Source organism: Tripterygium wilfordii, chromosome 14 (assembly GCF_013401445.1).
Source record: "Tripterygium wilfordii isolate XIE 37 chromosome 14, ASM1340144v1, whole genome shotgun sequence".
Taxonomy (NCBI): Eukaryota; Viridiplantae; Streptophyta; class Magnoliopsida; order Celastrales; family Celastraceae; genus Tripterygium; species Tripterygium wilfordii.
The window spans coordinates 12,992,445-13,004,602 of NC_052245.1; the positions used below are offsets into that span (position 1 = coordinate 12,992,445).

General features: G+C 38.5%; 2 protein-coding genes across 2 annotated transcripts; one reads left to right on the forward strand and one right to left on the reverse strand.

The window, feature by feature from the left end:
- Window positions 1-1,438: 1,438 nt before the first annotated feature.
- On the forward strand, window positions 1,439-3,336 carry LOC120015068 (glucan endo-1,3-beta-glucosidase, basic vacuolar isoform). The gene is made up of 2 exons (XM_038867278.1): window positions 1,439-1,596; window positions 2,150-3,336. The coding sequence occupies exons 1-2, from the start codon at window positions 1,509-1,511 to the stop codon at window positions 3,166-3,168; spliced, it is 1,107 nt and encodes a 368-aa protein (XP_038723206.1). The 5' UTR covers window positions 1,439-1,508; the 3' UTR covers window positions 3,169-3,336.
- A 2,352-nt stretch (window positions 3,337-5,688) lies between these two features.
- LOC120014270 (DELLA protein RGL1-like) lies at window positions 5,689-6,480 on the reverse strand. Its single transcript, XM_038866184.1, has 2 exons — window positions 6,283-6,480; window positions 5,689-6,159 (listed from the first exon to the last, which is right to left on the reverse strand). The coding sequence occupies exons 1-2, from the start codon at window positions 6,478-6,480 to the stop codon at window positions 5,689-5,691; spliced, it is 669 nt and encodes a 222-aa protein (XP_038722112.1).
- Window positions 6,481-12,158: the final 5,678 nt, after the last annotated feature.

Genomic DNA, 12,158 nt, shown 5'->3' on the forward strand with positions numbered 1-12,158 from the left:
ATTGGGCCGAGCCCAATTACTCGGAGCAAGGGCCACTTCCACTAATGCCCTTGCGTCTCTATCAGCAGTACCAATAGACTTTAAGAATTCACTGGTCTACCATATAACTTTATGGTATTCAATTAATTTAATCTGCGTCTCTATCAGCAGTACCAATAGACTTTAAGAATTCACTGGTCTACCAAATAACTTTATAACTTTGTGGTATTCAATTAATTTAATCCAAATCTACAGTGAAGCAGCCGGCGGCTTTTTTTTTTAAAATATATAAAGAGCCAGTAATGCAAATGAGCCCCCAATTAATGATTTCCTATATCTATATATAGAAAGGCTTCCTATAGGTCTCTAATCTCCATCTAGAAGGCACGAGGGTAGAATTTGACAGCCTCGTAGCTGTGGATCAAAGGTATTGGCCTTAGAAAAGCAGGTTGGCTAAATCGCAAAGAAAAAAAAGGTTGGGTAGATCGTCAGCTTTGTGCACAAGTTCCGATAAATGATAACTACTACATCGTCATTTGGTCATTTTAGAGTGACAATTAGTCCTTTTAAAACCAAAACCATATAGTAACAAGAAATCTTTATCATTAATTATTATTTTTGTTTATAGTTAATTAATTACATATATATATTTTTAGGAAACACCAATACACTCCTTTACCCAAACTTGATTATCATTTTGAGATATTATTTGTTTTCCCAAGTCTAAACCCAATCCATCACATGACTTCTATGATTTTAAAACGTGTCTTATTAAGTTTAGGAAATAAATGGATTTATAACATGTTCAGGATACTTTATTTTATCGTTGTGAGACTTTTCTCAACAAATCTCCCCCTCACATGTCGGTGGGGTCAAGCTCACAAAGTGGAATCAGGAGTCACACAAGTATAACTCATATTCAAGCCAAACAACATCGTTCCGATACCACTAGCTATTAAGAAATACCAATAGATCGGATTTCTTTACCTAAAGTTGATTAAAATTATAAGTTATTGTCCGCTTTTCGCAGTCCAAGCACGCACAACCCATCGCAAGGCTTATAGGGCTGACGGATTTAAAACGCATCTTACTAAGTTGAGATCGACTTTTCTCCAACATATACCATTTAATGTTTTAAGGTAGCTTCTATCTCTCTTTATTTTACTCAAATGCCCTAACGTGACTGTTGTTGTTTATCCAATGTTCTACAAAGTCAACATACACACCTAAATGTATGTATCTGTATAGCTCGATAGGTATTTGGAAAATAGAAAGCATTCATTAAGATCAGGACAAAGACATTTATCCACCCACTGACGCACATGCAACTTCCTTGTAGGTTGTCAAAAGAAAGAAGAGTGTCTACATGTATGGTGGCATTTGGAAAGTGATGGATATTAGATAAACATGGATTTAATTACTAAAAGTCTACCGTTGATTACTAATCCTTGCCATCATCACTCTGTGTATATATATATATTCGAGGTTGTTTGATGAGAGAGTGAGAAATTCTCTAAGCTAACTTAGCCATGGCTACCTTCTTTACATGCAAAGGCTCCTTGATGGCTGCAACTCTTCTTCTTTTTGGGCTCATCACAGCAAATCTTGATACAACAGGTATTGCTTTACCTTTCTCATTGTTTTTCTTTTTTATGTTCATGATATCTTATAGAAGTAGCAGCTATGTAATGTTACTGGTTAATTTAATTAGTGTGTCAAGGTAAAGTGTTATTGTTAGAAATCCAAACCCAAATGGTTTTTAAGCCCAATAAATGCATCTTTGTGTGTGAGAGGTGTTAGGATTTTATTTATATATCAAAATTATATATCGAAAATATTAAGAATTTTAGTGTTTTTTGTCTTAATTATTTCAAATGTTGGGATGGCCTGGAGATGATTTGGAGGGATGCACACAATCAGTGTGAAATCATGGGTTCTATATGCCCTACATGAGATAGTAGGGACAAAAATATTTGGATCCATAACACTTCTATTTATATACTGTTCGACTTGGTTGGAGTTTGTGAATCCAATATGGGATATTCCTGTTGGCAATCTTTTTGGCTAGACAGTTATTAATGTATTTCGATCTCTCGAATTACAAATTTAAATTAAGTTTTTTTTTTTTGGAAAAATAACTTATGACCTTATTTGGCATAAATTGATGTAGAAGCACAAATTGGTGTTTGCTACGGAATGATGGGCAACAACTTACCACCTGCACCAGAGGTGGTATCACTCTACAAGTCACGTAACATCAAGCGTATGCGACTCTACGATCCAAACCAAGCAGCTCTACAAGCTCTTAGAGGTTCAAACATTGAAGTCATGGTAGGTGTTCCAAACTCAGAGCTTCAGCGCCTCTCAAACCCTTCAAATGCACAATCTTGGGTACAAAGCAATATCAGAAACTTCTGGCCGGCTGTCAGGTTCCGGCACATCGCAGTTGGCAATGAAGTTAGTCCCTCATCGGGGGATGCTCGGTTCGTCTTGCCGGCAATGCAAAATGTTTACAATGCAATCCGATCAGCCGGTCTTCAGGACCAAATCAAGGTATCTACTGCTATAGACATGACCCTAATAGGCACATCATACCCTCCTTCACAAGGTGCCTTCCGTGGCGATGTTAGGTCATATTTAGACCCTATTATTAGATTCCTTGCAAATAATAGGGCACCTCTGCTTGCCAATATATATACTTATTTCAGTTATGCTGGTAATCCGAGGGACATTAGTCTTCCATATGCTTTGTTCACTTCACCATCGACCGTTGTCGTGGACAACGGTCGTAGTTACCAGAACTTATTTGATGCAATGTTGGATGCTTTGTACTCGGCGATCGAGCGGGCAGGGGGTGGATCGTTGGAGGTGGTTGTTTCGGAGAGTGGTTGGCCGTCCGCGGGGGCGATGGGAACATCAGTTCAGAATGCTCAGACTTATTATTCCAAGTTGATTTCACATGTTAAAGGAGGTACACCCAAGAGGCCTGGAAGGGCTATTGAGACTTATTTGTTCGCTCTGTTTGATGAGAATCAAAAGCAGCCGGAGTTGGAGAAGCACTTTGGGTTGTTTTCGCCCAATAAACAGCCAAAGTATTCACTCAATTTCGGTTCAGGAAGAATGAGTGATGTTTCTACTATTGATACTGAGGATGAAAACTTGACCGAGTCTCTCATGAGTGATATATGAGAGTAAATATTAAAGTAATTATGGGTTTTTATGGCCCTTGTGCCTTAAATAACAGAACCCATGTAGAGCACCATGTATGTCTTTTAACATTTTATCATAAATAAAGTTGTGTGTGGGCTCAATCCTGTTTGTTTAATAAAAAAGCCCAAAGGTCCAAAGTTCATTTTACGAAAACTGAAAAATATTGGAAAGATTATAGTGGCTCCTACAGCATATGACATAATGTGCCAAGACAACTCCAACTCGGGCAGTCCAATCTTCATTTCACACAGTATACACAACAATACAAACTTACAATATTAAGTTGTTTTTTTTTTTTTCCCTTCTGTTATCAGTTAGTCCTTTTTTGTACGCTATATGGCCTTATAATGGATAGTTTTAACAAGCCCACAATATACTCAAACAGACTTAACCCAAGTAATGGCCCAACACTATTAATCCCATGGGCCATAACTATAACAATAAAGTGAACAAACCACAAAAATAAATCTCAACACTATAAGCCCATGGGTCAATTTCTTAGCTTTCTATCATACAGTAATTCCCAGGCTTGAATCTTATCAAGAACTCCTTGTAGAGAATATGGAATTGTCGTCGTTTGGGCCAAAAAGAGAGACGCCCATAATCTATAAAGTGATCACACTATTGTCATGCTGCTAACTAATTAGCGAGTCGGACTATAGATAGGATCACAAACCTTCTTCGATTTTGGGTTGAGTTTTGGTAGGTATGGGGACCAATACAAAAAGAAATAAAAATTTGTGGGCTGCAAAAACACATCGATAAAGAAGCATATCGCCTTAAAGAAAATATTTTTTTAAAAAAACTCTTTTTTTCCTCTCCATTTATTTATCATTTCCTAATATGTTTTTTTTATATAACTAGACATCGAATAATTAAATCAACATTTGGTCCACCAACAACCACACAACAAAATGTCACATTGCTAAATCCACCATGCATGAGGAATCGGCTCTTGCCTTAGTGGAAGAAGAACACCTAGTTGGTCTTTCAGCCAACTCAAATTAATTCCCGTCTTCCCCTTCTCGATATTGAGGATTCGGGACTAACCCAATAACGAAAGTTTCGTATGGGGACTAGAGTAGGCTATCAGAGACAAAAGATCTTCTTTCTAAAGAGATTCAATTCGAAACCCTTTTATGTCCAAGGTTCAATATTGAAAGAATTTTAAAAGTTTTCTTTGACTTTGTTTGTGTCAACAAATAATTCGAAATGCCTCTCCTTCTTTTTAGAACAAGTCCGAGTCAAATAGCAAGGAATCGAAACACTTCTTTTTACATTACACAATTTCGGAAGCCAAGCCACATCTTGATTATTGGATTTTTCTACACAGTAGAAGCATAGCTTGGTTGGAGTAATACAGTATTTGCCCAAAAAAAAATACATTAACGGTTTTAACAATATGTCAATGATCATAAATTGAGAATGTGGATGGAGAGAAAAGATGGTGCAATTGAAATTGTATGTTCTCAAAATTTATTAAAAAAACCGCGAGAAACAGAGTCAATATACCACTTGCATTCTTAAAACAAAGACAATGTAGAGTCATATTTTTTTTTTTTTTGAAATACCATTGAGAAGTTTGTCTTTTATTGGAATCGAATCTTGAGCACACATATGCCTAACTCAATCGATTGTCAACCGAGCCACCGCTCTTAGAGTCATATGTTACCATTACACAATTCCATCAATGCTTTTTTCACAGAAGTACTAATGTGAAAGTTGAAAAGAAAAAAGTTCCTCATAGAGGTTCTTACGATCTAAATAAAAATGATAGTCAACTGTATAACCATTTTGGGCATTCTGCAATTTAATAAAAGCATATCAATAACAGTGGTGATGCAACAAAAGACTCGAAAATGAACGATGTTTTAGTGTACAATTGCTCAGGAACAACCCATCAAAAGCTACTGTACAGCTTATGTATCCCCGAATTATTAAACAAAACTTGTTGGCAACAAATACATGAAAATATTGTTAAAGTCGGTACTGTATGCAACTCTGTATTTTCAACTTGTTTATCAAATGAACTTCCAAACTGAAAGCGAATGAAGTGGTGTTCCCTTCCACCCAATAATTAGGCATTTTCCATTCATATCAAGTGTACAAGATTTCTCGTGACCAAATTCTTGACTATCTGATCTGCTTGGAACAAGGAAGACATACTTAGATCTGTCTCCTCCATCCCAAAAAGGGAGAAGAAAGCCCTCCAAACATCAATCTTCACGTGTCGGACTCTCCGTTCTTGTCCCTCAGCCACAACAATATTTTTCATTCCTTGACCAAAGATTGACTCTAGAATCAATCTGTTTATAGCATCACTTTCCATGCAAGCCTCAAAACAATCAAAATAAGCACCGGCATAGAAAAGTTCCTCTATAAAACGGCTCACAAAATCTGGTGAATTGAGATTTGACTGAACTTCAAGGACCACCATTATACAAGGCTTGATCTTTCTGATCACTTCCATTAAAGAATCCAGGAGATCCGGCTGTCCAATCATGGTCCACAAGAAAAACTCACTGTGACAGCAGTTGCTTCCTCATCATCAAACTTAAACTGATCTCCTTTGAGGTCAAGCATATCTGATATCGTAACAACCTTAAACGAGAAAGGTAAGTTCAAGGTTTCGGCAAAACCCATCAACCATATACCTGTGTCCTCAATTTCCTTTGAAGCAGTTCCCACAGCGGTTATCTTGAGAAGCTCAAGAGGGCATTCGTGTCGAGTTGCAAGTGCCTGCATCAAAACTGTCCATTGTACTCCATACTTGAGACCAATATCAATTATGTGAACTTTATTTGCCTCGGCCACATTTTCGAGAATGGCTTGGATTCCAGCAAATTCTTCAACCTGACGGAAGGGAACTTCTTGGTGGTAAGCTATGGCTACAGAGCCAGGACACATAACCACTTCAAAAATGTCCTTCATGGAAACCTTATTCGCTGAGCGCTTTGACCCTCGATCAATCTTTACACGAAGAGCTTCAGAAAAATGACAAATCAGTCTTTGAATGGGATTTCCAGTTTTGGAAGAAAAGCAATCTCATAGCCTGAGCAATGTGTCAGCGTGTTCAAATTCTTTATTGCTGACTTTTTCTGCAGAGGCTAGAAGGCTATCAACAAGCTCTATATCTTCTATTTCCTCACGGGAAAGTCCAGAGAAAGAAAGATCGAAAGGATTGCTAAGCATGGGCATGACTTCAACTTTCTGGGAAGAGGACTGAATAAACCTTTGTCCAGCAATCCGCAGGATATCTTCAGTTGACAGTCTACTAGTTGGCTGCTTCATGGATATTGATTCCCATCTTGGCTAATGTATTCTCTCTCCATTCAATCTTTTGAACCCACTACCGTGACTATTAAGAAGCCTAATCGCTGATAGAGAAAGTGGGCACCTTTCTTCCTTCTTGGATTCCACTACATCTTGAACACCAAGCTTTGCAATCTCCTCCAGGCGTCCTTCCATCAGAAGAGAAGGACCATTGAACGTTAGATTATCAAGACGTCCATAGACTGAAAATGATTGAATTTGATGTTCTTGTTGAGGATTACTAAATGAAATGTATCCTTTCTCCAATGAATCATCTTGATAAAACCCACAATCAGAACTAAGAAAATCAATACACCCAGACTCTCCCGGGGCTTCAACCTTAGAACCTTGACCTTTTTTCCATATATTTCTTCCTTCCATAGAATGCATATCAAAATTAGCCAGAAATCTCCTTTATTTTCCTATTATGGCTAGTAATTTGTCCACATATATGAATGCCTTTTCATAAGTAGAACAATTTCAAAGTCCCAAATATACAAGAGAAGTTTCGGCTATCTTGTTCCGTAATCCTCTCACGACAAAAAGTAAGGAAATTGAATTCGATAGTCTCTAAAACCTAAAATAAAAATAATCAAGCAGAGTAACAATGAGTCAATGATGTTGATACTAGAGGACAAGACTTCACTATTCGGCCTGCACTGTAGCTAATCTATAAAACAATGTCATTTGGTTATATAAACAAATCAGCAAAGATAACCAAGGTAGGAGACATCGAAACAATCCATTGAGAAGCCCACTTCACATAAAAGTCTGGCTACGAAAACTACTAGGGCAAGAAATTAGTGAAACAGACGAAAAAGCGGCAAAAAAAATATGATTCGTACCTTACAAGGAGGGCAGAGCAGACAGGTCCATGTCTATTGCTTTGAATGAGACAGGAAGAGACCAACTCATAGCTCACCTGGCTGAATAAGATAGAAAAATTAAAAAAAAATAAACTCTCACTTTTTTCTCTCCATTTTATCATTTTCTAATATTTTTTCTGTTTTATATAACTAGACATGGAATAAGTAAATTGACATTTGGTGCACCAACAAGGCAACAACCACACAACAAAATGTCACACTGCTAAATCCACAATGCATGAGGAATCGGCTCTTGCCTTAATGGAAGAGCACTTAGTTGGTCTTTCAGCCAACTCAGGTTCAATTCCCACCATCCCCTTCCCCATATTGATCGTGCCTTGCTTATAGAACAAAAAATAAAAAAAAAAATCCACAATGCAGGATTATTGGAGTGGTGGGGTGTTGGGAATCATGGATTAAATTTGAATCATTCAAATAGGTCGCTTCATAAAAATTTGGAACAAAGGTTTTATGATCCATGCAGGCATTGAGTAATCTAATTGCACATTCAATTCTCAGCAAAAAAATAGGAAGATATCAGCAAGCTCTAGAGCTCACACTTCAATGCACTGAACTATAATAAATTCCTAATATCAAAAGACTGGTACTTGCTCCAACAAAGAAAGGACATGGTGTGTTCAAAAGTAGTCAATGATCATAGATTGAGACACAGAATGTTTAAAAAAGGTGCGAAAACAAAGTATATGCTTCGACAGCTACTTCAACACAAATTAGTGAGAAAGAACCAATTCATTATTTGCATGGGTTTTCTTTTAACGTCCTTAACACAAAGACATCGTAAAATAATATGCAATCATCACTCCACTCCATTATTTTCTCTCTATTTAATCGTTTGGACCCACTACCAAAACTCTTGAGCAGCCCAACTGATGATGTGGTATGTGGATGATTCTCTTCATTGTCGTCTTCACAAATATCTCGAATTCCAACAGGGATCTCACCAAGCTTTGCCCGTCATCTGAAAATAATACATGTAGTGGATTCCCGTTGATTTTCTCAAAGACACATGTAGCCGACCCCAAAGTTTTGGTGTGAAAACCGGATGGTGTTGATGATGATACATAGGGAAATATTTAAATTATTTTGGTCTGCCCCCTTGGAGACCAAACACTTCCATTAAAACTGTTAATTGTTGACTTTGTTGTTAATTGTTGACTTTGTATTATAATCAGCTCCTTAATTATAGGTAGTGTTAGGTAGTGATTGATGATTAAGTCTTCCCAATGTTAGGTAGTGATTGATGATTCTCCATGTAATTAGGGATTGTATATGATGCATTTAAAGGGGACCTTTAGACGACATCCATGCACCAACTTGAGGGGGAGTGTTAATTGTTGACTTTGTTGTTAATTGTTGACTTTGTATTATAATCAGCTCCTTAATTATAGGTAGTGTTAGGTAGTGATTGATGATTAAGTCTTCCCAATGTTAGGTAGTGGTTGATGATTCTCCATGTAATTAGGGATTGTATATGATGCATTTAAAGGGGACCTTTAGACAGAGTAAAAAGTGTGAGAAAAACTATCAATAATATTAATTTTATCTTTCTCTCAAATCTGTGCTTTCTTCCAAATCTGTGCTTTCTTCCAACTTGGTATCGGAGCAAGGTTCTTCACGATGACTGACAAACCTGCCGCTGCACCTCTGGTTGTTGTTGGTTCAGGAAACAACTCCGACAATTCCAATTTCCAAATCGGTATCGTGTTGAATGAAGACAACTATGATTTATGGGCACCACTTGTTGAGATGCATATTGCAGGGAGAAAGAAAATGGGGTATCTTCGAGGTACGCTTACGGCTCCCTCTGAAGATGATCCAAAGTATGATGATTGGTTCTCTGAGGATCAACGAGTCAAAAGTTGGCTTCTCTTTGTCATGAAGCCTGAGCTGATGAAGCGCCATATCCGCTTGCCGACTGCAGCGGCCATATGGCAAGCTGTAAAAACTTCATTCGTGGATGACAAGAATGAGGTACGAGTTTATACTTTGAACCAAAGAGCTGCCCGTATACGTCAGAACGGGAGACAAATCTCTGTTTATTTTGGTGAGTTGTTTGAGATATTTCAAGAGTTGGACCACCATAGTAGGGTGGTTATGAGTTGTGCCAAGGATATCAAAATATATCAAGATTTCAAGGAGAGACAACGGGTTTATATCTTCTTGGGTGGTCTTGATGATGAGTTTGAGCAAGTTCGTGGTGAAATCCTTCGAAAGGAACCTCCACTTGATCTCCAGGCATCTTATACTTACGTTAGACGCGAGTTTGATCGAAAGGAAGCCATGAAGGGTGAGGGGGAGAACATTGGGGCTATGCTTGCCCGAAATAATCCCTCACAAAATCGGCCAATTGGAGATCGATTCTCATGGAACAAATGTGCTCATTGTGGGCGTCCAGGACACTCCAAACAAAAGTGTTATGAGCTAATTGGTTATCCGGAAGGATGGGACAAGACAAGGGATTCACGATACAACAAGCAACGAGCATCTATTACAGTAACAAAAGCTTCTACTGACTCCCATGAGGAACCAGACATAGTGTTGGACCAAGCTACTGCATTAGCTACCGCTACACATCATGAAGGTAAGGTCATATCAACCAATCATTCTGTTTTGAATAATGCATGGATAATTGACTCTGGGGCTACGGCCCATATGACTTATGATTCCAACCTCCTTAAAACTTTACATATATCCTCACAAAGTGACGTGACTACTGCAGATGGTAGTATTGTTCCCATAATTGGGTAAGGTACTGTCCATTTAACAAATGACCTTCATCTGGATACTGTACTTGTCGTTCCATCTCTTGATTATAATCTCCTTTCTATTGCTCAAATAACTGCTACTTTACAATGTATTGTTATTTTTGGGCCAAACTCATGTGTTTTTAAGGATATCCAGACCCGGAGAACGATTGGTTATGGCACTAGGCGCGGGAAGCTATATTACCTGGACCTTACATCGGAAAGCACTGGTCACCTGACTCGAGCCCTTATGATGGATGGTTCTCAGCAAAATTCTAAAAATATTTCTGATATTTGGTTATGGCATCGTCGCTTAGGACATGCTTCGTTTGGTTATTTGCGGAGACTATTTCCTAAATTGTTCTCAAAAGTTGATGTTTCTTCTTTTCAGTGTGAAGTTTGTGAATTGGCACATAGCCATCGAGTTCCATTTTCTCCTTGTCAGAATAAAAGCTCAGTTCCTTTTATGATGGTTCACTCTAATGTTTGGGGCCCGTCCAAAATTCCTACTTTAAACAGAGCTCGTTGGTTTGTTACTTTTATTGATGACTGTACACGCATGACATGGGTTACTCTTATGAAAAATAAAAGTGACGTGTGTTCTATGTTCCAGAAATTTCATAAAATGGTTACTGTTCAGTATGGTGGTACCATTAAAGTCCTCCGAAGTGATAATGGTCGAGAATATGTGAATGGCGAGTTGACATCCTTTCTGGATACTCATGGTATTATTCATCAAACCACCTGCCCTAATACTCCACAGCAAAACGGAATTGCCGAGCGAAAAAATCGTCACCTTTTAAATGTTGTCCGAGCTTCTCTACTAGAAGCACATACCCCGGTATCATACTGGGGTGAAGCTCTCCTATCAGCTACCTACTTGATTAACCGAGTACCATCCCGTATCCTAAATTTTCAAACACCTCACCACACCTTAACTACCTTGACTGTTGCTCCTACTGCATCCAATCTCCCTCCTCATGTGTTTGGTTGTGTGGCTTATGTACATTTACATAAGCATCAACGTGATAAACTGGAACCCCGAGCGTTACAATGTATATTTGTTGGGTATGGTATTCATCAAAAAGGATACCGCTGCTATCACCCACCTACAAAGAAAATCTTTGTTACTATGGATGTCAAATTTCATGAAATGACTATGTACTATGATAAGCCTGAATTTCAGGGGGAGAGATGTGCTGAAAGTGTCGAAATTCAGTCCCTACAATACAGTGTCATACCAGTTAGTGGTAGTGGTGAAAAGGTGGCAGCTAGTGGTGGTGAAAAGTTGGCAGTTAGTGGTGACACAAAAGTGAGTAGTAGTGGTGAAAAGGTGGCAGCTAGTGGTGGTGAAAAGTTGGCAGTTAGTGGTGACACAAAAGTGAGTGGTGGTGGTGAAAAGGTGGCAGCTAGTGGTGGTGAAAAGGTGATTGAAGCGACTGTAGATGAGCAGCCCACTTCGCCTCCCACGACTGAGCAGGTAATGGATGAAAAAAATGAGACAGGTACTGATATGGTTTCTGCGCCAAGTTTGATGCCACATAACCAATCGTCTCCGGCAATGGAAGTTCGTCCACTCTCACGTCTCCCACCGCGAGTGAACCGAGGTATTCCAAAACTTGTCTATGAACCTGATCCTAAATGTACTGTAAGATATCCTTTGAGCAATTATGTGTCTACTAACCGTTATCGGAATCAAATAAGTCATTCATTTGTCAGTTATCCCATGTATCGATTCCTAACAGTATGCAGGAAGCTATGGCTGATTCCAAGTGGCGAGCAGCAATGGATGAAGAGTTGAGCTCATTAAAAAGGAATGCTACATGGAGAATAGTTGACCTGCCACCTGGAAAGAAGCCGGTGGGATGCAGATGGGTTTTTACTATAAAGTATCTGGCAGATGGATCAATTGATCGATACAAGGCGCGACTAGTAGCGAAAGGATATACACAAAAATATGGCATTGATTATTCAGACACTTTCGCACCAGTAGCAAAGATCAATACTATTCGGGTACTATTATCCT

Coding starts and splice junctions, on each gene's coding strand:
- LOC120015068 (XM_038867278.1), top strand. CDS start 1,509: ATGGCTACCTTCTTTACATGCAAAGGCTCCTTGATGGCTGCAACTCTT. Junction 1,597..2,149: donor AGCAAATCTTGATACAACAG/GTATTGCTTTAC, acceptor AAATTGATGTAG/AAGCACAAATTGGTGTTTGC.
- LOC120014270 (XM_038866184.1), bottom strand. CDS start 6,480: ATGAAGCAGCCAACTAGTAGACTGTCAACTGAAGATATCCTGCGGATT. Junction 6,160..6,282: donor TTCTAGCCTCTGCAGAAAAA/GTCAGCAATAAA, acceptor CTTCGTGTAAAG/ATTGATCGAGGGTCAAAGCG.